Source organism: Apteryx mantelli, chromosome 3, assembly GCF_036417845.1.
Source record: "Apteryx mantelli isolate bAptMan1 chromosome 3, bAptMan1.hap1, whole genome shotgun sequence".
Lineage (NCBI taxonomy): Eukaryota > Metazoa > Chordata > Aves > Apterygiformes > Apterygidae > Apteryx > Apteryx mantelli.
Window position 1 is genome coordinate 119,554,384 of NC_089980.1, and position 25,852 is coordinate 119,580,235.

General features: G+C 36.7%; 1 protein-coding gene across 4 annotated transcripts in view; it reads left to right on the plus strand.

The window, feature by feature from the left end:
- The window catches only part of TRAPPC12 (trafficking protein particle complex subunit 12), a 64,583-nt gene that overhangs the window by 26,557 nt on the left and 12,174 nt on the right, over positions 1–25,852 (plus strand). For 2 of the 4 annotated variants that reach the window (XM_067294257.1, XM_067294256.1), the window contains exons 6-8: positions 10,316–10,428; positions 18,404–18,476; positions 22,271–22,370. In XM_067294257.1, the coding sequence (XP_067150358.1) occupies positions 10,316–10,428; positions 18,404–18,476; positions 22,271–22,370 (286 nt within the window). Of the gene's footprint in view, positions 1–10,315; positions 10,429–18,403; positions 18,477–22,270; positions 22,371–25,037; positions 25,276–25,852 lie in introns of those variants that run through there. The other 2 variants (XM_067294259.1, XM_067294258.1) reach the window with 2 other exon arrangements.

The following is a 25,852-nucleotide window of genomic DNA, read 5'->3' on the forward strand; positions in this document are numbered from 1 at the left end:
TGCTGTCTTTTTTTTCTTGTTCTATACATCTGTAAATACACATCAGGTAGAAGTGCTACAGAGAAGAGTTGTGAAAAGATTTTGTGTGTGTGTGTGTTTGTATGTATATAAAGCTATTCTGCTTTATACATGTGTGTATGTATGTGTATATACATATATATGCACACATGTATGTATATACAGACTGTATTCACACAGTTTGTATATATATATACTTGTATATACAAGTATGTACAAATGTGTATGTGTGCATATATATATATAAATATGCAAGTATACATACTTGTGTGTGTGTGTATATATGTATGCATAAAGCAGAATATCTTTCTGAGACTAAATTTTGTGTGTTTTGCTTTTCCCCTGTGCAGGGAAGGGGAGGTTTTTACAGACATATCATCCCACTTCGTTATATTTCCCATAAATGATAAAAGCAGCCTTACTGCTTCTTTTTGGTATTTAAGTTTTATTAAATAAGCACTAGAAGGCTGATGAGGAAGCATTTCTGCAACAAGAAAATATGAAGAAAGAACTGCTAGCCATTGGAATTCTCTTTTTTTCCTGCTCTAAAAGAGCTGTGGATGAAGGCTAGACATTGAATTTGATTGACATGAGGTGGTGTTTATGTTATGACAGTTATGAAAATGTGCAGCTGTTCATAAAGAAATATAAATTGGAATCTCTGGTCTCAGAAAATTCTACCTGATCTTACTATTTACTCCATCTGTTCCCATGCTTTCAGAGTATCTATTTTACTTTTAGGAGATTTTTTTTTTTTTCCATTTTTCAATTTTGCCTTTTGTGTGCTGGTAAGATATATATGAATGAGACTAATTAATGCCAAAGGGGCAATCAAAAAACATATTCTTTGAAAACAAATAGATCTACTGTAGTTAAAAGTGATAGCTAAGATAATTAAGAGTTTTGTTAAAACAAAATGAAACTATTTTTCCTCTTAAGACCTTTTTGTAGATAAAATTGCCATGAAATCCCTAAAGATTGTCAACAGATGTCAAATATAAAACATCAAGTTAGAAGCAGACTTACTTTACTTAAAATAAAATTTCAATACTTAACAGTAATTGTAGGGTATTACCTTCAGTCTAGAAATCATCTAAGCTTAGTAGATGTGGTTTTGCTTTATAAAAGGGCATTGCTTCTTTTGCAGATGCAACAAATGAAACAGAGACCACAAATACATTCTCCCATGTTCATACTTAAACATTTTAATTACAGAATATGCTGCTTGTTCTAAATATTTCTAATATTTATTGCAGTGGTATACATGCAAGCTATGCTGTCTTGTTAAATTCAGTACTGAGTAACGTACAATAGAGGACATGGTTTTGATCCAAAATAGTTTTGCAAAAGGCAGCACATGACAAAGTCCAGTGTTTATATAAAGCCCTCTTATCTCCAGTGGGATAGCATATGAACATACCCGCTCACTTATATAAGAACTTTTTCCAAAGCAAATTTGCTTACACTATGTGCCTTAAAAGTATGGCCTAACAGTAACCAAGAAGGTGAAAACTTTCTGACAATACGGTGTCATTCTTTTTTCCCTGAAGTATTTAATCTAGCACATTCATTTCTGTTATAGCTTAGTGTCAATATACTCAGTCTTACTCTCTTATTTTGTTTTTTTTTTCCCCCAATGTAACTGTGTTTATTGAAACAGGTATAGTTTTTTCCATACCTTTAATCTGCTTTTTAATTAAATTTTGTATTCCAAAGTCTACAACCTGCCCTTTAGACCTTCCTGACACTACTGTTATTGATTGACTAGAGTCATGAACAAATGTCATTACCTCTTCATGTTTGTTTTCTTGTTAACTAGACCAATGTAAAATGAAAATAACTGCCCTTTGTAAAATTTCAGAGACACTTTACCATTTACTCCTATCTGGAATGCTTCCACTCTTTTTGATATGTGTATTATTATTTCATCTATTAACATTTATTTCTTTTTCTGTCTTAGTTGAAATAAAGAATTGTGTTCTGCTTAAGCAATTAGAATTTAAGAGACGAGTTCTCGTTCTAGCATTTCTGTGTATCACTGGGCACAATGCGTAAGTTCTCTGTCCTATTTCTGGAACTGGAAGAATAAAGTGTTTCCTTCCTCTTCTCTCTCCTTTTTTGATAGTATTTCCTTAGATCTTCATTATTTTGTGGAAGGTTTCGGGTCTTACTGTGTGCTTGTACACTTCCTGGCCCAATGTGGCCACAATCCTTATGGAGGCATATAACTACTATATGTCATTTTTTTTAGCTGAACATTAGCATAACTTTGCTTCTGTGGTACTTTGAAAATAAATTCTAGCAAGATTTCAGTTTTAGAGATGCATAAAATTAAGAAACTGTGTCTATTGTAAACCATTGTTTTCAGCCACCCAGAAATGTCTCATTCTTTACAATCTTGCTTTGAAATTTTTGCTATTCTTTTTTTTCTTTGTTATTTTACACCATTTCAACAGTGTGGTTTGACACTTTTATTAAAAGAAAAATTACTATACCTTTAAACAAGAATAGAGGATTGTTCCCTGGAAAACAATGATTTTAAACAGGATTTTTAAATCAGAGAGAATCAATAGGGCAAGGCATAAGCAAAACCTTTATCAGGACATTATAGCTTGGTACTGAAATTCCAATTAAACACCAGTTTGTTTTCCCAGAGAAGCTGACACAATTTGGAGCAAACTATTAAAGAAATGTAAAGAAGTATTTCTTCATGCTTTCAAATCATTCTTTTTCTGAACTTTAACCAAGTAGCCTTGTCACGGGTATAACTAGGTGAAATATTGAACTGTAATACAATAGGAAAAGACTAGATGGAGTATAATGCTGTTAACCCAGTGCTGGCTCAAGCTCATGGGAGTTTTCTGCCCTGCTTAAATTGTTGAAATTGTTGGGAGTCTTGAAGTCAGTTGTGTTGTCCATAAGTGCATGCATGCTTCTCCATGGCTAATTTGTGGAGTGTAGGTACTCGACTTTTCTAGTTCAACAGATGACATTAGCATAACAACATAAATTACTAGTGGAAAGAAAAGAACTAATTTTAACAAAAATCTTATCTAGTATTGTTTTGTCTCCCATCCATAAAGAAGACATTTTCTTCTGGGTGCTGACAAAAGACATAGACTGGTATAGTCAGTGTGAAATTCATTTGGTTTTCAGTGTGCCGAATAAGACCCTGAAGCAAAAATTAATCTTGGCAAAAATTGTGCTCCTGAGTTGTTCCAGGGGGCATGGATCTACACAGTGCCATACAGTACTGTGTAGAGATACCAAACTCTTGTTTGAAAGAGCTCTTGTGAGGTAGCCCCTTTGGTTATGCCTGGGCAAACCAAAAATATGAGAAACAAATGAACTCTTCTGTAATTACTAACAATGTATAATATAAATGTTGGAAGTAAGACCATTCTCTGTATGGGCATCTGCATTACAGCACACCTGGAAGAGCTCCTGGGGCCGTGCCTGCCTCACAGGCAAGCGTGCTGTCTGTAGGGAGAACAAATCGGAGTGGGTAGGCCCCCAAAAACACTATAGCTAGACATTTAGTGGGGTGCTGTCCTGTCCTAGGTCTGCTGCTGGACTAATACCAACTGCAAGTCATCCCTGATTCAGGACTTGTGTCAAAGTTCCCATTAAACCACAGGATTTGTTCACTGTAGGGACTGGTAGTAGCATTCCTGTAACTTGCTGCTGTTCACTGGAAAAACTTTTTCCTTGCAATTCAGCTACCACGGTTGACAATTCAAAATATTTTTTAGCTTACCACAGTTATTAATTAGCAGATGTGAAATGGAAGGGGAGGAAAAGTCGTTTGTATATCACATAGAAGTTCTGGGTCTTTCATAAAATAGGTCACTGTGTGGTTTCTTTTCATAACTACATTGAATTGATTTCAAAGGTAACTTTGGAGGAGAAGTGTGTGCAGGGGTAGATTTTTGTTTTGCTTCTTGAATACTTGCTTTATCTCCTTTCCTAACCAGTGTCTCTTTTTCTTCAGCTTCTGTTTTGTCTTTTGTTTTCTCTTGTGCCCTGTTTTGTTCCTTGTAATATTACCTACAAAGTTCCCTTCCACTTCACTGGAGACAAAATTTTTATGCAGAGAAAAAAACACGATGGCAACTTGTTCCAACTACTGACAGTGCTAATGTGTTTTTAGCTGAGGGTGCATGCTTGGGAAAGCACTGCAGCAGGCCCTGCAGTTTGGTAGGAGCTGCTGCAGAGGCAATTGGGTGTCATTTACACGCTGCCGGCTTTTGAGTATCAGGCCTGAGTGTTTATTTACTTTTTAGAGGCAATGAGCAAAAAGGAAGGCTAGACTGAAGGGGTACAGTTGAATTAAGGGGTACAATAATAATGAGAAAACAACAGTCTCTTATTCTTGCCTTTGTTTCCGTAAGCTTCGAGGAAACCTTTCCTTTTCATCTCAGAGGTATTAATCACTAGTAGCCAACACAGATAACCAATAATCCTCCTGAGAAGTCTAAGTAGAGCTCCAGATATTGTTATTTAGAGAATGATTTGCAACTGTTTCCAGATAAAAAAGATTTTAAAGACTTTTTATATTCCATAGGAGGTTGGTAGGGTAATACTTTGCCAAATAATCCTGTTTCTGTGACTTTGTGCAGCTTATGTTTCTTGGTATTGTAAAGATATATTAGTGATTTTAGCATGCATAACCTAGGTACCAAAAACTACATATCAAGCTAGCTCTCATTAAAATGTGCTGAGCAGATACATTTTACTTAATTTTCATGGATTTTCTCCAGTTAAGCTGTAGTTTTCTTGTCCATGTCTCACAGTCTTACGATTCACATTGGAAAATATGCTTGAATTATCCTATTTACAAATGAAACAGCATGATTTTTTTAAAATCCATAAATATATTCTAATATGTTATTCCTTCTTTTACATTGAAAAAATGGAATTTATGTAGCAACTTCTCTGTTACATTTATGTTACATTGTTACAGAGACTGAACTGATAGCAGTGTCTCTGAGCTAGGATTGCCAGTAATACACTCAAAAAATATAGATGCCTTCAGGGAACCTCTGATGAATGTTTTTGGTTTTAAATAGGTTCAGGTGAAGCTTGGCCATTTTCAGAGCTGCAGTAGCAGCCTCTAGGCCCTCAAACCAGTGAAGCAGCTGGCAATACCCCCATCTGGTCCTGGCTCAGTAGATGGAGCTAGTGTAGAAAGTAAAGCCGGAGGTGGGATGACAAGTAATTTTTAACAGAGATCAGATTTTTACAATTTTGGAGTGATAGACAAGTAAATACATACATACTACACGATATTTTTTATCGGGATGGCTGGTTAACTCTTTTTTCCTTTATTATTATTATCTTCAGATAAAAATGATCAAAAATATTTTTTCTGTGTTAAATTAGAATTATATTAGTATACTGTCCTTAATGGGCAGCATGAAGTCTAAGGCTTTCATCCCTTTTTAGGAAAAACACAAGAGTGCTTTTTTATACATTGGTACACATTGGCATTGATTTGTTGGCATTTTCAGGGATTGGGGAGGTCAGTGTTGTGTTATCCTTGCTATCAGTGTCTGAATTTTGTAGTGCATTAGACTGTTTGTCCTTAAGAAGGAAAAAACAGTGTATTTTTTGCCTTGTGTTTTGCCTGTAGTTGCAAATAAATCTACTTTTTCTGTTGTCTCAATGTGCCATTTAAAATTCCTTAATTGTTGCATAAAAATTGTGCAGGAGTGCTAACAAACTAGGAAATATCTAAACCTATGATTACTAAACTAATGAAAACGTTTTCTGTTTCATCTTGTTTTATTAATTATTAAAAGTACATTTTTAATGTAGTGGGTATTTTTTACTTTGTATATAATTTTATGTCAGATATTTGATTATATATGGTATATGTAACATTATAGTTAACTAAGTATAGAATTGATGATCACCTTTAAACATACTCTGTGTGTTTAACTTATTTAAGTGGTGTTTATTTTCCTTTTTTCGGTTCAGCTTCTTACATTGACTTTGAATGGTTTTAATTGTGCTTTTTTTAAGTAAAATTTGCGACAGTCACCATATTAAGTCTCAATTCTTTTTTTTCTTTGTCATCAACCTCATATTAAAATGTTAGAAAATACATTTGTTTTTATCAGACGATTTATATGCCTCATAAGACAGGAAAAGCTGTGTTTTTGTAGATTTGTGAGCATGTGTGCTCTCTTTTTTTAATGAGAATGGGCCCTTCTGCACTAGCTTTCTTAGTCGCAGCAGGGAAAAGCTGAAAGACATGCCTCTGATGCAACATGATACGGTTGTGTCATAGAGCAGTAAATCTAAGTCGTGTTGTTTAGACCAGAATTCTTACTGAGCTCTGTTAACTTGCTTAAGTGTTCAAAGTCAGCGCTTTCTGCAACTCTCTTATTTGATTGCTTGTTACATTTTATCAGTGAACTGATGAGGCTTCGCGGAAGATTCACGAGAGTCATACTGCAGTTTGCCTTTGCCTTTTTCATCTTCCGTTCTCCCCATGCAACTCAGCTGAGCTGCTTCTCAAACCCGTTATGCTGCCAGTCTTCCCCTCCCACCGTGGTGCACACACAGGTCGCCTTGCTGAGTCTTTTGATAGCAAGGGTTCACAACCATCCACCTTCTGAAAAGACTTTTAGTAACTTGCTGTTGCTTTTCTCATGCCTTCAAGCTTTTTCTTGAAATTTTTCTCTCAGACAAATTCAAAGATGATTATTCTGCTTTCTTAGTCTTGAGAAAACTATAGAAACACATTCTGGATGCCGGAAATAATACAGTAGTAGAATATATTCATTCTCTCTTTTTTTCAGTTTTTACACAACTATTAACCAGGAGTCATAAAGTTCTTTTGATGAATAGATCTCTTCATATGCATTTCATATTAATGCCATATTTCTTGAAAATAGAAAAGTGCGTGTAGATTGCACTGGCACTTTATGTAAGTACCACTCATAAATCTTGAAAGGTTTACCAAGTCTAAAGTAAATTTATGATCATTCTTTTTAACCAGAAAATCAGTCTATAAATATAGGAACTGAACTAGGTATATTAGCTACACTTCATGTCATTTGACTAAAAAGAAGAGCTTATTTGGAGATGGGAACATGTGTGAGGAAGTATACTTCTCAAAAAATCTCAAGAGTTTCTTTTTTATAAACAGAGTATTTAAGGAATGTGTGTGGATGAGTGGCTTGGATGAGTGCTACAGGTTTCATTATGAGCAGTTTTCTCATCCAATTTGACTTGAAGTTACAAAATACTGTTTGCATGGTGTGCCAAGGCAGCCTTACCAAAGGTAAAAGCTAGTTTCTTTTCTCACTCTTTATTCTCCGCTGTTACCACACCTTTGTGAGAGCACACATAGTTTTGTGCCTTCTTCCAGAAAAAACATTTCCTTTGGCTTTTCAGGAGAAGTAGAAGGAAACTGAGGAAGAGAGCAGAAACAGTCAGTGTTTCTGAGATCTAAAGTAAAAGTCTGCAGCCTGTTTAATAGGCAGTAAGTAACAGAATTTTACTGCTGGGATTTGCTCTATGCTTAAAGTAAAATTGCTTACAGGATGCTAGTTACATTGTGACTTTCAAAAAGAAAGAGCGAAGAGACAGTTGCTGTTTTTTTAGATCCTCCTGAGTGAAATAGTAATGTAAGTTTTAGTTTGAAAAGTCATTATATTGACCACCCTTTCCCTGCGGGCCAGCTTCCTTCTGGTTTTGTTTGGTGAGACCTAAATCATCATACTAACCTTCCTGCTAAGGATCACACTGGAGTACATTCTGGTCATGTGCTCCAAATGAAATACTAGATCATTGATGGTTAAGAAATAATACATTAATAAAGTACATTTTGAAGCAATATAGTTCTGAATGCTTATCACAACCAAAGTCTTAGTTGGGATAGGGAATAAATCAGATTCTTATAAAATGTAAGTTGGCCTAGAGTTCCATTCATCTTTCTAACATACTATGACACCAGTTTTGATGAGGTAGATTAGTGATGTGTAATGGGTTATTACTTCCCATTGCTTGGATTATAATAGCATGGCTCTATTCAGCAATATATAATATCAATACTTTACAAAATATGCAATCCCCAAAAGTGTTTCACAAAATATTATGTAAATTTTATAAAAATTGATAACGTGAGACATTTCATCTGTGCTCCATTAAATATCTATCTAGCTGTATGTTGAACTGTGCTGTTTCCAATTGAGATTTTCTGTAGGAGTGTTGATTGAGTTGACCTTTTGCCACTTTTTACAAGAGAATGCAATGATACAACCTTGTTCAGAGTTGAAAATGCTAGAACACTGTCATTAACCAAAAATGTTGCTAAAACTTTAGATTCTTTACATTTTATATGTCAGATTTTCCAAAGCTTTACTACATGAACAAGACTTTTTTTAAAAAAACTTTTGCTTCCTGTAGGTGCATGGTTCATGTATTAGCATACCTCTACAAAACAATTTTTTACATGGTGTTCCGGCTCAGAATTTACTCTCTAGTTATTTTTGCCTTCTTTTTCTTTGTTTTTCACCATCCATACACTTATATATCTTTTCTTGTATCATGCTAGATACTAGTCAGGATAAATAAATAAAACAGCATCTTTTTTTATTGGTTGAATGACCTTTTATATAATCCCTCTAAAAAGAATTTTAAAGGCAGTTTTGTTTTCTTACTGTACATATGATGATGCATGAAACTTGTGTATACTTCCTTAAAGAGAACACAGCAATCACAGAAGCAATTGGGAATACTTAGCTTTGGCAAAAGAGAACTTATGTAGATGTAATTGGCTTACTCTGAAGGTCATAATTATTGAGTTGGTTTTCTGATTAAAGCTTTGTCTCCCTTAAAAAAATGTTTAGAGGCAGTGACTAATTGCATATAGCATTTAGCTCTTTGGCATACAAGCCCTTTAAGAACAGGTGCAAAAAACTGTAAAAAGCTTGTGAGTCCTGTTTGTGAAAAAAGATGAGCCAAGAGGTGAGTCAAGAGGGAAATCCGTTTAGAATATGTCTAAGCTAAGCAAATGCATTATATTAAATTATTAGAACCTTAGACTATATTGCAAGGCCTTTTTCCCCATTATGCCTGTTCCGTTTTTTAATAGTAATGTTCAGTTTATGGTCATATCCAGTGTAATTGCCCATGTAAACAGGATATGCAGATATCTGAAAGCAACGTGTTGCACGCTGTAGGATTTCCTAAAGCTCCTGAAACTGTTCATCAAGTCAGTGCTTGCAAACTTACAGTATTGGATCCTTGGTAAAAATAATGATGACAATGATAATACTGTTAACTAATCTGAAAAGGAAGAAACCATTCTTTTTTCCACAGATATTACTTAAAATTCTTTCCCTATTGTTTGTTTTCAGTAAATCAGAAAAATGCACAAAATACGCTACCTTTATGTAGAGTAGATCTCACGGTAGAGTTCTTTGAAAACTCTTTGAGGAAGAGCCAACATTAATGAAGTAAAGCACAGACTAAAAATTGTCTACTGTAAACACTTAGCAAGGGAATGGTCTCTGCTAAGCATAATAGATTCTGATCTTTACACAGACCTATGGATATTAATATCAAAAGAAAAAATAAAGTATTTATAGTATATTATAATTTGTTGGGGGACTTCATTTTTTAAAAAAATTAATGAATCTATTATAGTATGCTTTTCTGTTCTTTATTATACTGGTTTTATTCTTAATTTCTTTTGATTCATGTTCGTTTTCTATCCTTTTTTTTTCTTTAAGATATAATGTAGGGGTTCTTCATATCAGCTTTCTGCTTATTTGGAAAAAAATACATATAATTGGTTTTGCTTGCCCAGGTTATATACCTTTTTTAGCAGGCATGCCTTTAAGACTTACAATTCCATCTTAATTTTTCTGTATTGACTGTAAGATATGCGTAGTTATTAAATGTCAGGAGTAATGTTGTAGGTGAAATTTGAATAATCTTCGTAACTGGTTTATAAAAATCTTTAATACATATTATACTTCTGTGTACAACTTGTTTTTGGAATATGGAATTAGGTACACCTTTTTCATGCTGTCTTCATTATGTATGGTGTGCATGTGTTTACATATTTAAAACATTTTTACAATATGCTGCATGCTATAAGTGCAAAAAGGTTTGCTATTTTCTCATCTTTCACATCTTTAATTAGAAGAAGAAACTGAGAATTTGAAGGTAAAATGGAGTTTGTCACATATACAAGTGAGAAATACCTTACATAATGTAGGCAAATTGTGCACTGATGGTTACAGCAAACACACTTAATAAAAATTATTTATGATTCTAGGTTCCATGGTTCCTTTCTCCATGCGAATTTTACATGCTGAACTTCCTCAGTACCTAGGTAATCCTCAGGAATCGCTTGATAGACTGCACAGTATGAAGATAATCTGCGCCAAGGTAACAGCTTCTCCATGCAACAGCATTTCATAATGTTTAAGGAATATATTTTACTGTCCTTATCCAGAACATATGATTTGAACTAACATGTTTTGACTCTGTCAAACAATTGATACAAATGAGGAACTCACTAATAGAAATCATTAACTCTTTTTTTGCCTTTTAGGATGCAGCATCCTTCTCTCCTCTGCTTGCTAACTCTGCTGACTAAAACGCGTAGATTAACAGAAAACATAGTTCCCTTGCTTTCTTGCTTGTGCCAGGCAAGATGCTGAGAGAACAGTGTAATATGTTCAAGGGCAAGTGGGAGAGGTTTTTTTTCCTCACTCAGCTGCATACAACTATCCCAAAAACATAGTTGTTAATGACCAAGACTTATGCTCCCTCCTTCAGAAATAGTCTGGATAGCTGGTTTTGGAAATACCAGTCATTTGGGACTAGAAATACAAACTGTTCGGTTTTTTGGTTTGGGCTTTTTTTTTTCCAAGTTGCAACAATACAAAATTAGGGCCTAAATTACAATATGGGATTTGTCAGTGCTGAGACTGGAATGATGGTATTGTGAGCACTGCCCATATCTCAGTCCACTAAACCAAACATCCTGAGTGTTAAGCATCCATCCTTAAATTTTTAACAGAAATCTTCTCTAGTAATCTAATAGACGAATGACTATAAATGTTATAAATTGTGGTAATCCCCAGAAGAAATGAAGCCTTATTGTTTTATCTGAGACACTTAAAATTTCAAAACTGTTTATAATATATGATTACGTTTTATTTGCAGTATTCTTTGGAAGTTTCCTATATTTACTCGTGAAAATGAATTGAGTAATACAAATGAAGGGGTTTTATTACTATAATTGCCTTAAGTCATAAAATAAACTTGTTTCTTAATGCAGAGTACTCACTAGGATAACCAAATGTTTACAGTCAACAAACATTTTTCTTTCTATTATGAGGGAAAAGAAGAAAGTTTTTGGTAATAGGTGATGAAAGTGGCATTTGCTGTAGAGTTGGAAAGAATTTATTTGGAAACTCTTGAGGGATATATCAAATTTGGCCAGAAACTACTTTTAGAAGGCACTTTTTAGCACTTCATGAATAATGTTTCTGTTCATGACTATCTCAACTAATATTACTGTCAGCCTCTTCTCTCCAGCATTTACCTTTGGCATTTGTAAGTAAGCAGTCCTCCTCAATTTGAAGAAATTTTCTTCTAGAAAATGTCATAGTCCTCTTCTGTTGCAGGATTTCACAGTGCCGCTGCTGACTTTTGCCTACCCCAGCTTGCAGTAGATCAAGTGTTTCATATCTTGTTTTTGTGTGATCTTGTATTAAGTGTCATGTTGTCTGCCTTCGGTGATTAAGGCACCACTAGACTGCTAAAAGTTAACTAGTACCTAAGCTCTTTTATCCTGTAAAGGAGAGAGAAGATTGTATGAATGTGAATGAGGAGGTGACACCTGAGAAGGCAGTCTTCATCAGCCGTCTGGTTAACTGTATTGAAATGAACGTACCTTAGTTATGATGTAATTAACCCTGATTCTCCACAGGTTAAATGTTACTGATCAAAAGAAGAATGAAAGAGAAGGAATATTAGTTTCTTTTCCCCTCTCTTCTTTTCAAGACCCTTAAGTCATCTAGAACCTTGAGGTGGCTCTGCTGCTTTTCCTTAGGTGCATGTCTTTAAAGCATGTTCAATATACTAAGGAAGCTTTTGAACTCTAATGCAAGATTTTGTTTGAACGTAAACTAGACTGATTATTTGTTTAAATACAGGAAATTGGAGGAGATGAAAAAGAAATAAAGGAGATCGGCAAATAAAAGATACTCTTTTCCCTGCCTATTAAGTTCTTGAAGAACAGGTCCTTTTAAGCAGTTTCTCACTGCATCTACCTCTAGTGGCTTCCTGTGTCACTACAAACTCTGTGTGATCCATTGTGCCCTTTGGAAAAGTTTCTTTGAGTCTGGATATTTTCCAAGGAATCCCCCATTCTCAGCACTTCTGTCAGTTCCCTGATTGCTGTCTCTTTATTCTGAATTTGTGAAGTTGCTCCCAGGTGAATATGCTCAACTGATGTCAGGATGGGAGCAATCTCCCCTTCCTTCTGACACGTTCCACCAGGACCAGGGTTCAGAAGACCAGACAAGCCATTCGCTGTGCTGATGGGCACTCCTTTTTGAAGTACAGTACACAGAAAACTTCAAACAAACAAATAAAGCATACCATCCTTCTCAAGGGGATATTTCTGATTAGTTATTCTAAGCACCTCATTGCAGATCACTTCAGTTGTTTGCGTTTAATTAAATACCTTGTCTTTTGGAGCAGTTCAAAAACAACTGTAGAAACAAGAGTGTGAAAAAGGAGAGCTTGTAAAGATAAAGACATTTTTAAAAAGCAGTTGTAAGTTCTTGATAATTTAACCATTTGAAGTCACACAGGATTGTCTGGAAAACCAGTTGTTTGTATGCCTGTTTTAATTTTTGTGTGGAATGCTGTTAGTCTAATAATCTGGATCACATGTGGAATGTTCATGAATAGAGCACATAACGCTTAGGAAAACCATGGCATAACAAGGAAACTAACATAATGAATGTGTATTCATTATTCATATTTGTATATGACACTTGGAAACCATTTGGGTTATAACAGAATTAATTGGGGAGCTTTCAAGCAAAAGCCTCCCATGTTTTACTTTACTACTTTAAAAAGTGGAAAAATAATCTTTGGTCATCCTTATTTACAGAAGGGCATATGAAAAGTCATTATGTAAATGAGATGATCTTGAAGTCATAAAAGCTGGAAGAGAGAAAAGACCTATTAGCTCACCTAGTCTGTCTCTTTGCAATGCAAGGCTGTTCTTTAGCTTTTAATGAGCCAGCCTATGGAGCCGAGACCACTTACCCTGGGAGGCTATTCCAGGCTAATGCTGATGTATTCTTATCATACAAAAATTTGTCTTCCTATTCTGTTTCTCTTTCTTAATGTAATTCCATTATTCCTGATACCTCTTTTTAACCTCCTAAATTCCCTCTTGCTTTTTCTTCTATGCACTCTAGATATACTTGTCAACTTCAGATTAGCCAATACAGAATCACAGAATGGTTGAGGTTGGAAGGGATCTCTGGAGATCATCTAAGTCCAACCCCCCTGCTCAAGCAGGGTCACCTAGAGCACATTGCACAGGATCGCGTCCAGGCAGGTTTTAAATATCTCCAGAGAAGGAGACTCCACAACCTCTCTGGGCAACCTGTTCCAGTGTTCTGTCACCCTCACAGTGAAGAAATTTTTCCTCATATTCGGATGGAACTGCCTGTGTTTCAGTTTGTGCCCATTGCCTTTTGTCATGTCGCTCGGCACCGCTGAAAAGAGTCTGGTCCCATCCTCTCGACACCCTCCCTTCAGATACTTGTACATGTTGATAAGATCTCCTCTCAGCCTTCTCTTCTCCAGGCTAAACAGGCCCAGCTCTCTCAGCCTTTCCTCATAAGAGAGATGCTCCAGTCCCCTAATCATCTTTGTGGCCCTTCACTGGACTTGCTCCAGTAGTGCCACATCCCTCTTGTACTGGGGAGCCCAGAACTGGACGCAGTACTCCAGATGTGGCCTCCCCAGGGCTGAGTAGAGGGGGAGAATCACCTCCCTCGACCTGCTGGCAACACTCTTCCTGATGCACCCCAGGAGACCATTGGCCTTCTTGGCCACAAGGGCACATTGCTGCCTCATGCTTAACTTGGTGTCCACCAGCACTCCCAGGTCCTTCTCCGCAGAGCTGCTTTCCAGTAGGTCAGCCCCCAGCCTGTCCTGGTGCATGGGGTTATTCCTCCCTAGGTGCAGGACCCTGCACTTCCCTTTGTTGAACTTCAGGAGGTTCCTCTCTGCCCACCTCTCCAGCCTGTCCAGGTCTCTCTGAATGGCAGCACAGCCCTCTGGCGTATCAGCCACTCCTCCCAGTTTTGTATCATCAGCAAACTTGCTGAGGGTGCACTCTGTCCCTTCATCCAGGTCATTGATGAAGAAGTTGAACAAGACTGGACCCAGTACTGACCCCTGGGGGACACCGCTAGCTACAGGCCTCCAACTAGACTTTGTGCCACTGATCACAACCCTCTGAGCTCTGCCATTCAGCCAGTTCTCTAATCCACCTCACTGTCCACTCATCTAGCCCACACTTCCTGAGCTTGTCTATGAGGATGTTATGGGAAGCAGTGTTGAAAACCTTGCTGAAGTCAAAGTAGACAACATCCACTGCTCTCCCCTCATCTGCCCAGCCAGTCATTCCATCATAGAAGGCTGTCAGATTGGTTAGGCATGATTTCCTGTTGGTGAATCTATGCTGACTACTCCTAATCACCTTCTTGTCCTCCACATGCTTAGAGATTAGACTCGAAGATCTAGCCACAGTCACTTTGTCAGCGTTCTGGTAACTCAGTCTCTTCAGCTTGTCTGTACTTACATATTTCTGGTAACTGAACTAGGATTGAAGGTTGAGTGAAAAATCATAACATTGTTTTTCCCTGTATAGGAATTTTTTTTTCCTTTTTCCTTTTTCTAGTATTCCTGCAAATTTGTAATCAAGATCTGATCTGATATTTTACATCTCTTGTTTATAGGTGCAACATTTGGGAATAAAATAATCTGTAAAGCCAAAGGTCTTATAGTTTTGTGGGGGAATGTGGTGAAATTATTATTGTCTCTGTGTTGTCACTGGTCCTCCCAATATGAGTTGCTTCAGTGAGTTGTTGAATCATAAGTCTGCATTAAAGTAAATGGTCTCCAAACACCCAAGCAATAAGAGCAGTAATTTAAGTCATAAAAGGGTTTATTCTATTCAAATACTCATACAAAAACATAGCCATGATCACTTCAGTGCTAATGCTGCTAAGGACATGCCAAAAGAACAAACCATCCGGCTTGGATTAAACTCATCCCATGTTTGTGACCAAGCTTCCTAGCTGAATGAGGGAGACCTCTTGGAAATTACCTCCCGTAGTGTAACCTGTTTTGCTTTTTAACCCTGATTCTTCAAGTGACAGAGCTGTACTGTCATCTTCCACCAGGTGAGTGGAGCACTAGCAGGTAAGATCTGCCTGCCTAAAAAAAGGCTCTACAAATGTTATCCTTGCAAAGTTTTTAAAAAATATCTTGTGCCATTTGCCCATCCACCACCCCCTCCGTAATTCCATCGCTCCTTCATATTGTCTTCCTACCTGACCATCCCCTGCATACAATTCATATCTCCCAGTCCTTTGTTTTACTTCCAAACTGATGAACTTTTCAGTCTCTTAGCTACAGACTTCTTTTGCTTTCTCATTTTCACTCAACCTCCGGTCTTGGTTCAGTTACTAAGAATATGCAACTATTCTGTTTCTCATATGTGACTTCAGTGTAAGGGGTATTTCTCCTGACACCTTGTTTGATGAGTTTTTAGAAATAATAATGCACCAGTCTGAATACCCAAAAAGCCACAATTCCACAAACACCAAAAAAGGTTATTTTGAGTAAGAAGCTAATGCTGATTAAAAGTTGTGAAAGAAGACAGAGATATTTAAGGATGAGAAACTAAAAATGCAAATGGTGATGTGCATAGGTTAGTAATTAAAGCATACAGACAATTGAGAGTGAAACAAGACTCAATGAAATAATATTAGCCAGTGTAATTAATGTGTGTTTATAACGTGTGTGTATTCAAAACAAGAAAAAGCATAGGTCATATATACAAATGTCATTTAAAGTAGATGGCGGAAGTGTTCAGTGCTTATTTCTCTTTATATTTAAAACAAGGATGTTTAGAGCTATCCCATATGATATTGCTAGAATAGACAGCTTACCATCTGTGGAAAAGAAAGATGAGAGGATCTGCTAAAATTAAACATTTCATATCAGCTAACCCACATAACTTGCACTGAGGAATTACTTGAATCATTAATGTTAATATTAAACAATTCTTGGAAAACTGGGGAAATTCTCAAGTATTGAAAGACTGCTGATGTTGTTCCTATGTTTAAGAAGGGCAAAAGGAGATAAACCTAGGGAATAAACCAATTAGCCTCAAATCAGCCCCGAGTTCTGTTTTAATTACTTTGAGTTTGAGGTGACGGCTAGATATTCCCAAGTAGATGTCACAGAATGGTTAATATAATACTCTAATTGTATTTTCATATCTAATTCTTTCTTTTCTGATTATGTTAGTCAGCATGTTTTTACAGAAGGGCTTTCTCAAACAAATCTATTGTCTTTTTCAGCAGGATAGCACATCTCATTGATGAAGGCAATTTTTATGTTTAGACCATTTCAAGACTAAGAACTTCTGAGACTGAAAAGTGATCACTACATGTTTCCCAGGGAAAGAGAAAGGTGACTTTTTTAGACTGGTCAGAGAATAGACACTAAGTTTTTTGACTTGGGGAAAGGAAGGTGTTTGTTTCTCAGTCTGATGAGATGCCTAGTTATACAGTTGACATTTTAACACTTTTAAAAATCTGGTGCTTTGATTTCTAAGTGATCTCTAAGTAGCTGCACTGCTTTTGAAAATGTGACTAAGATTCAGTCTCACAAGCACACCACTAGGATGTCCTAAATTGCCACCTATCAACTAAGCCACAGTATTTGTACAAGTGTATGCTCTTAACCTCTCAAAATTTGAGATAAGGCAACTTAGCTTAGCTCTCTATGAACAAGGTTTACACTAAATCATTTTACCTTGTATTGTCATGGGCTAACAATTCTTACAGGGAAAATTACCCTGGCTCAGCTGGCATGTGGTAACTGCAGTCATTTCATCATATGCCTCTCCTAGCTCTTAAGTTACTTGTAGTTAAATTTTTTGCACCTAACTTTAGGCTTTCACTGTAGTCTATGAAAAGAGATTGGTTTCTCTTTGGGCAATTCCTTCCATCTGGAGATGTCTAAAATAGGTAGCATGAATTCACTTTCTGGAGGTACGGATTGGTCCTCATTGACTGTAGAAGGCACCAAAAAGCTATTTGAGGTCAGATTAATTTTCCTTGCTTTTGAGGTTTTCCTGTGCTTTTAAGGGTCTGCTTAGAAAGCACTGAGCACAATTTGAATGCTTTCCTGGTGTAGAAAAAAAATCTCCTCTTAAACTTAAACTGACAGAAGCTAACAGCTCTGTTGGCAAGTGCACTGAGTCCCCAGAAGAGGAGGTGCCTTATATTTTGCTAATTGGCTAACCATAGCAGCTGATTAAAGAGCAAGCAGCTTTAATGGAATTTGAAAGGAATTTCTAGCAGTGGTCTGTGACCAAAGTTATAAATCTGTAACAGGAAAAATGGGGAGATCTGTAGGAATCAGAGAATAAATTGGAAGAAACTAATGGGAGGAGAAAAAGGAAAGTTGACTTGCATTTTAAATGGAACCTTGCCTACATATTTTAAAAGTGCTTAAGATACAAGCTTAAGTAAATATAGATTTTCATTCTTCTAATAATACAACAGATGCTTCATTCACTCAATAATTTACATTATTTAAAATCTATAATAAATAAAAAGACAGCAATAAACCCCAAACTTTGAGAAGCAAACTAAAAGACCTAAAAGGAGTGCTTCATTAAGGACATAAAGAGCAAGCTGCCTTTGAAACCAGAGCCCAGGTTAGGGTGGGGGGAGTCAGGAGAGAATGGCTCTCTCTGAAAAAAACATTTGATGTTCTGTGTTGTTGTTAACATTCATTCTCTGGTGAAACATATTTCATGTTTTGCTTAACAAAATGTGTATGTCCCTAGAGTGTGCTGACATTTAATGTTCTGTAAGTATCATAAACCTAAACTCTAATATCCTTCTACCATACAAAGGCTTTCTTACTTTATGCAAATGATCTAGCTGTGGTAATAATCAGTGATTTTGAAATGTATCGGTGTGAAACATTCCTGCCTGAATTGTTTTTCATATTGACTGTCAGTTGTTGATAAATGCTGTTTAAACTCATGTTAGTTACTTTAAAAACATTACTACAGATATTAGAAAATTTGGAACAAGGCTTATCTGAAGATGGAAGTATGACTAACATTGCACAGGAGAACAGACAAGGTAGGTATTCTTTAAATCTTTTCTTCACAGACAGTGTATTTTTATTGCTTGCCCAAGCATAGCAGAAGTTTTCACAAGACTGCCCCAAAGTTGTTAAAACAGCATTTATGCCATCTCTTAGCCTGCTCAGCCTCTGAAGTGATACACCTTGTACGTTTATTTGCTGGAATTAATTTCACAGTTTTGCCTTTTATTTTGATCAAATTGGTGTACTAAATCAAAATTCTTTCCTAGTTAGAAGAAACAAAGAATATGGCTGCCATCCTTTAGAGATGAGTATAGTATAAGTAAATCAGCATATTGCTGTGACAACTATATGGATGTTTCATCTTAAGCCTTGACTCATTGCCTCCTCTCAGTGCCCATCTCTGAAACTCACTAAATTTCTTTGGATCGAATTGCCATCATGCAAGGGCCACACTGGCCTAGGATGTTGGTGCATAACTGTCTAAATCTCACTGAAGGTGAATGATACTTAGACTCTTGAAATACCTAAGTCACTTTTAAAAATGAGGTTTAGATAGTATTCATCTAAAATATCATTTTCATCACCTTGTTTGCGCCTGTAGTTTTTTTCCTGTTGCTGTTATCTGAGTTGTTTAACTTCAATAGTATAGGGTACATTACTGCATATAGGTCATCTGGACAAATTAGTTGTCTGAGCATCTTTTTTTTAATGGAATTTATGTTAATGAGGTCATTTGAGTGTGCTTAAAATTTGAACATGAGATGACAGATTAGATCCACTCAGGGTGCCTAGTAATCTAGAATTTAAAAATTTTATACCAAGAAAACAAAAACCTTTCAGTTTCAGCTAACAAAATATGGAAATTTTATCAACTTCCTTCTAGGATAGCATTCACCTAGAGGATGTGGGAAGTCAAAATCTGCCTCTGAAATGGGAAGAGGCTGGGCATAGTTGCCAGCAGAGTAAAAGTTTACTCTAAACAATTCCCTAAAGGCATGTCTACATGGAATGGTGCAGACCTATCTGAACTCTTCTGCCTGTTCTTCAAATGGACCAGATGTAAAGCAGCTTTAATGTGTCATTGTACTTGAACTAATACACCATCTAGATATGTCCTAAAAAAGTGAGTGCCTGTGTGAGCTGCATATATCATAAAGGTATTTGCAAGTATATTCAAATGAGTATGTTTACTGTTCTTCTCAGAAGGGATAGAAAAAAGGCAGAGAAATAATTGGATATTCAAGATTTATGCACAGCACTCCAGAAGCTTCTGTTCTTCTCTCCTTTTATCTGCTATTCCTCTTGCCTCGTCCCTTGCCTCCTTTGTCTTGTTATCGCTTGCTTTCCCCTTTCGACCTTCATTTTTGTCCTTATTATCCCACTTTTTTCCCTTTTTTCCCCTTCTTTAAAACCAAGAGTCTGATCACCTTTTAGACTACAAGGATTTTTTTTTTTCCTAGCAGTGTCATAATCTTCTGCCCTACAGTCTGCCTCACTCCTGTGAGTTTCTGGCTCCTTGCTTTTCCTCACGGCTGCTGCCTCAGAGCTGAGATGAGCTTGGAAAGAGGTATAGTTAGAAAAGCAGCAGCTAGTAGTTACCAGGGGATGAGGCTGCTGCAAATTTGGGAGAGATCTTTGTATATTTACCGTGCAGCTGCCTGTAGGTTTAAGACTGCCAAAAAGCCCTTGGGACCTTTGCAGGGACTGCTGACTGCTGCTGTCTGTGGAGGTCAGCTGGGTCTGCTCCCTGTCTGCTTCTGTGCTGCATTTGGAGCTACAGGAGGCTGATAATGTATTTTTTTCATGGGAAATCTAGCTGCAGCAAACCTTATTAACTGTGTCTGAAGACAGCCTTAATTCATTATGGGGATTATGCTTAATATGTAATTTCCTTATTGCTGGTGTAAGTAGGTGCCACACCAACCAACTCATCATATACATCTCCTCTAGTCTGGAACAGAGCACCTCATTTGCCAGTTTTTCAACAGGAGGAGAGATTTAGCATTGCACCACTTGCCCGGTAACGTTTTCTGTAAGATGCCAGGTTTGCAGCTTCTTAATGCACAGAACTATTGAAATGAATGGCAGTTTGAAGCACAAAACCCTTGATGAATAGCAAAGAAAAAGGAGTGTTTAGAGGTAGAAGCATGGCTGCTAGGACCTGCAGAGTGGGCTTAAGGCATTTCAGTAACATACAATGATTCAATTTGGGTTTTCAGTTTTGTTTTACTGCTTTTGCAGGTTTTCTTTAACCCCCTTCTGCCCGTATCAAGGAGCCTCCTTCACAGGGCTGCACAATTTCCAGATCAGAGCTGGTTCCTGTGTAGTCAGTTTATAGCACAGACCAGAGAAACCTGCTCTGGCCCTTTTGCATTCCTTTTTGAGAAGCGTAGCTGGTGCTGGTAATGGTTGCAGGAAGCCCAGACGTCTCAGTCAGTTCTAAGTTCCCCTGCAGGAGTCAGTGGCTTATTTGCTGTCACCTGAATCCTTGATAAGACCTTTAAACATTGAACATAGTTACCAAAATATCAGCACATTCAAACAGGGGAGATTAACATAAGTGAGATAATAAAGGAGAGTTATTTATTTAGGTCCAGGTTTTACAGGCATGCAGAAAGAAAGAAAAATGGCCAGGCAGACCACAACGTATGCTTGTGTTTGCAGCATCCTCTCCATTAAGAGCAGCAGGAATGTGGTAGTTGAGGGCGAATTTCTAAAACAGAAGCTAGGATTAGTGAATGATTTAAGGTACTGGGTTCAGTCTTGGGCGCAAAGATATGCCTCCTCTTTTGACGAGGTTAAGTTGAGAATGTTTACAGCTTTTGTTTTGGGGGGATTTTTTTGAAAGAATTGTTCTTTTTAGGAAGGGGAGTATACATTTCACCAGGCTTTCTTCTTATTTGTAGTGGCATTTATCTGTGTTGAAAAATTATCCGTGTGACCTGCCATGCTTTTCATCATAGACTGCATTATTGATACAAATGAGTGGTCTCAGTTATCACAATCTCACTGAAATCTCCCCTTCTCCCCTCCCCACGTTCTCGAATCATTACAATGACCTTGACAGTTGATTGACTGAGATGAGAGACATTTGTTTTCCAAATGTACTAAATTAATATTCTTCATGTTGATTTTTGAGGATTAGAGGAATCTCTTCAGCATTAATATAGGGTACTGTAACACAAGAGGAAATAAGGATCTCTATGAACTGTTCTCTTACAACATCAGGAGTCTGTCTGCAAACCAAGAGAGTGCAAAATCTGCTGCTGCAGCTTTTAGTGCCTGCAAGCTCCAGGAGCATGGGGAAAGCAGACAGTCTTGGCAGATTTTTCCAACATATCTCTAAGCCAGAGGCAAGCACAAATAGTCCCAGATTCAGGCAGCTCTCACACTGCATGTTTTGGCTCTGAGATGACATTTTAGCTGTGTTTGATTTTTGAGCTCATCACATTTAATCCCATAGATTACATGTTTTTAAACTGATGCTCATTATCACTTGAATCTTTCAGTGCACCTTTTGTTCTGGTACTGGAAAATGTGTGGCTTCATTTAGCATTTAAGATTTGGCCTGAGCTCAAAGCCAAGTGGCTCTCTGTTGCTTTGCGTTATCGCGTCATGTACGGTCCCCCAGCAGCGGCCCTGGGAGAGATGCCGAATTTTCTGCCTGATGGTGCAGCGTGGCTGAGAATGAAAAATTCTAGGCTAAAACACAGTGATGTTAACAAGGGGGATCTTTCAAAATCATAATTCATAGGGCCAATAATTGATGGCAAGAAAGAACCTCTAATTTATTTGTGCAAATTCACAAGCTGCTCTTATTTTGCAGCCTCTGTTCAGCTGTGGAGGTCACGTCTGGGCCGGGTGATGTACTCCATGGCAAACTGTCTGCTAATGATGAAGGTACGTGGGTGGCAGCAACTGCAGAGGTACCGTATATTCCAGAATAGAGTGTCAGCCGCAGCACCAGAGAATTACTGCTGCATAGATAAGGGAAGCCTACCTGACTGTACATGAAGGTTTTGCTTAGCGAAGAATTAATTAGACTTAATAATGACTTCTTTAATAGATAACCATTTGCAGTAATGTTCTTTGGGAACATATCTGTACTTATTTCTCCCCAAATTGTCTTGGAGAACATGCAATAACAACACAGAATTTGCATTTTTAAATTGAAATTTTCAAACACTTAACTAAATGCTGTAATTAAAAGCAATTATGTGCTCTGTCTTCTTCAAACAATGCAATAGGAATGGTGCTCTGTTTGTGCACATTAATAATACCATAGGCTTTGTATGTGATATAGATCCAGAACATCTAAATACATCCTCTCTTGTCAGCTTATCTAGATTGCAAGATCTCTTCCTTCAAGCTTAAATCCTCACCACTAGTACAGGGAGCAGGGGGGAAATAAAAGCAAAAGGAGCTACGCTTTCCCTTACTCTTTTAAGCAATCCTACTCCATTTTGTGCAACACTCTTAGCTTCTTCCTCTGTTCAGGAAGTAGAAATAAGTCTTCCACAGTTCACCTCATGATCAGGAAAATAGGGATATACCCATTTTGGGCTTGTAAGACTGCTATTACTTTAAGCTTAAAGCTACTTCATGAATCAATTAGCAGCAAGAGCCTCAGAGCAGTAGGCCAAGATTTGCACTCCTTGCTTCCCACTCTTTGGCTGCCCAAGGTCAAGCCAAACCTACCTCTCTATAATGTTTACTATGCCACTTTCCAGACTAGGCTTCCTTGATGCTCCATTCTTAGAATTACAATATCTCAAAAACCACACATTTTCAGATAAGGTCCATTATCCAAATACTTCTTTACATGAAATGGAACAGCCTTTTTTATGAGAATTAGGGAAAACAGAAATTTGTATTCATGATTAGATTGAGATCAGACAATTCTTTCATGTTTAGGAGTAGTACATTAAACCATGATGTATTTTTGAGAATTAATAAACGTTTGTTTTAACTAGGTTCCTGAAACAAGTTCAGTTTTTAGGGAACTTTTTTTTAAAAAAGTAGATGGAAAAAAGCACTGAGTTGCTGTCCCAAACAGTGGCAACACATTGTTTCAAGAAGCTTGCTTAACTTCTGATTGTGAATTCTCTTTAGCACTTTCAGTAAGTGGGTTTTTTTCTTCTGGTTTGGTCCTTTTAGTGCTATTTTCTACTAGTAATATACATTTATTTGTGAATATAGTTCATCACCTCTTTCAAAATGGTACTTCAAAAATACTGCAACTCAGGATGCTTCTTAGGACCAATTGTATTTAGGGTCTATCTCACTGCTGTCAGTTTAGAAATCAGAGTTCCACAATAACTTCCAGATTTCCCTCAACTGCATGTTAATACATAACTGCTCCCATCTGAAATTTGCATTTCAGTATGTTGGTTGTGGAGTAGTCGTGAGTCTCACAGTTTTCAGCAATATCCCTGTAGGGAGTAGCAGAGAGTCTTTTAAGATAGATTTTCAAACATAGGCATGTTATGATTAAAATCAGAGTGCTATGTGAAATTAATTTATACTGCTTATATGACAAATATTTTGTGAGAGAATTATATTGACTACTTATAAATTTAATAATTTTTAAGACCATTTTAACATCCAGCAATGCTATGATTGTCTTCTCTGCCTTCTCTGCAGTATTCCATATGAAACTATCTATTCAAATAATAATTTTTAACGCACTGGTAAATTTTCCCCTGAATAATTATATTAATTGCACAAAGTTCCACACCTTTACAGTTGTTTTTGCTGTTGTGTAATACACTTTAAAAATTCCACACTTTATTCATTTCAGGTATGTCATGTAAAAAAATTAAGAAATTCTGTTCTCACTCTCTGAGTCAGTGCCATCTATTGCCATCTAGTGAATATTTACAATATTGCAATATGGTCCTATTTGATTCCGAAGTACTATTAACCTAATGGAATAACTTGTGCTCTTAGTAAATTAATAATAATAATTTACGGAAGTAAAAGAATGTTCTCTGTAACATTGGTATAAAAAAATAAAAACTAATTATCATATTTTTATTAACCTTTTCCTTCAGCCAAAACACCTCAGTAATATTTAATAGGAAATAGTCTTTTCAGGATTGACTCTTCAAAATAAAAAAGACTTTGAACAGATGCTGGGCCTATAACTATTTTAATCTACTTCAGCTATCCTCAAATCTAATGAGGTTTATTTAATGTTGTTTCTTTTCTGCATTGCTTATCTGACCCAAGCTTATATAGCACAGTGATATTTGTCTTTTTAAATATGCTATATAGCCTCATTAGTTTTATAGCTGAATCTCACATTAATTTATAGAGATGGAGGAGTATATTGTTTTAGAGTTAGCGAACTAGGGTGCAAAGAAGTGATTTACCCAGACTCGTGCAGGAAACCACTAGTGGAATAGGGAATTTATCACAGTTTTCCTTTACGCTGGTACTCTATTTCCTAGGTACAGAATTCTGCCTGCTGTATCCCTTTATATAGGTGTCTGATGATACAGTTCTGTAGCATTTTAAGGCAGTCTTACTCTATGGTCTTTTGCTCTTCATCCCCTTTTCTTTGTACAACCTTTCTTAAAAATGTATTCCAGCTCCCTCTGAGCACCACTATTGGACTTAACCGAGTGATAAGTCAGGTAAGGAACCTGATACAACAAAAACAAGAAAAGTGGTGAATGTTGATATGAAGACATACCAACTGAGTCAGCTTTTCCAGTTTCATGTGAATGAGTGACAACATAGGGGAGGAGGTGAGAATACGGTCGGAAAGGAAGATGGGACCATTTCATATATATATCATTGTAGACTTTCACTTACAGGAATTAAGTAGCTATGAAACTGTACCCTCAGTGTGGCAACATGAGGGAATATTCATTTAAAATGCAACTAATGATATGGATTGCTTCATTTCAACAATCTAATTGCAAAAAGTGTCATCACCATGTAAGTGTCTTAAAAACTTCTTAAAGTTCTTGTCATCTGAGCTAAAATCACTTTTGATATTATCTTTCCAGGCTTCTACTTCTCTGAAGAATAAATACCTAAGTACTTTACATATATATTATAAATGCACTCTAATGAAAGGCACATTTTGCATTTTTAGATGTTTTTTCAGAGTTGTCTTTGCTTTTGTAGAACTTTTATTTAGTAAAAACAAAAACATTAGAATTGTTTTTAATTTGGGTCTAATGCTATTAAAACATTACAAAGAAGGGGGCAGCATCTGGTATTAGTGATGCAAGGGAGTGATACCTAAGGATTATAGCTTCTCTCCAATTTAAAGGAGAAAGACTGAAAGAATCATGATGTCTTTTGCCTAATTATGCTGCAGTACTGTCCTCTGAGTTCATAATGCTGTGAATCTCTGCTTTTGTAACCCTTCCACAAGTGTGCTAAATAGTGAGGA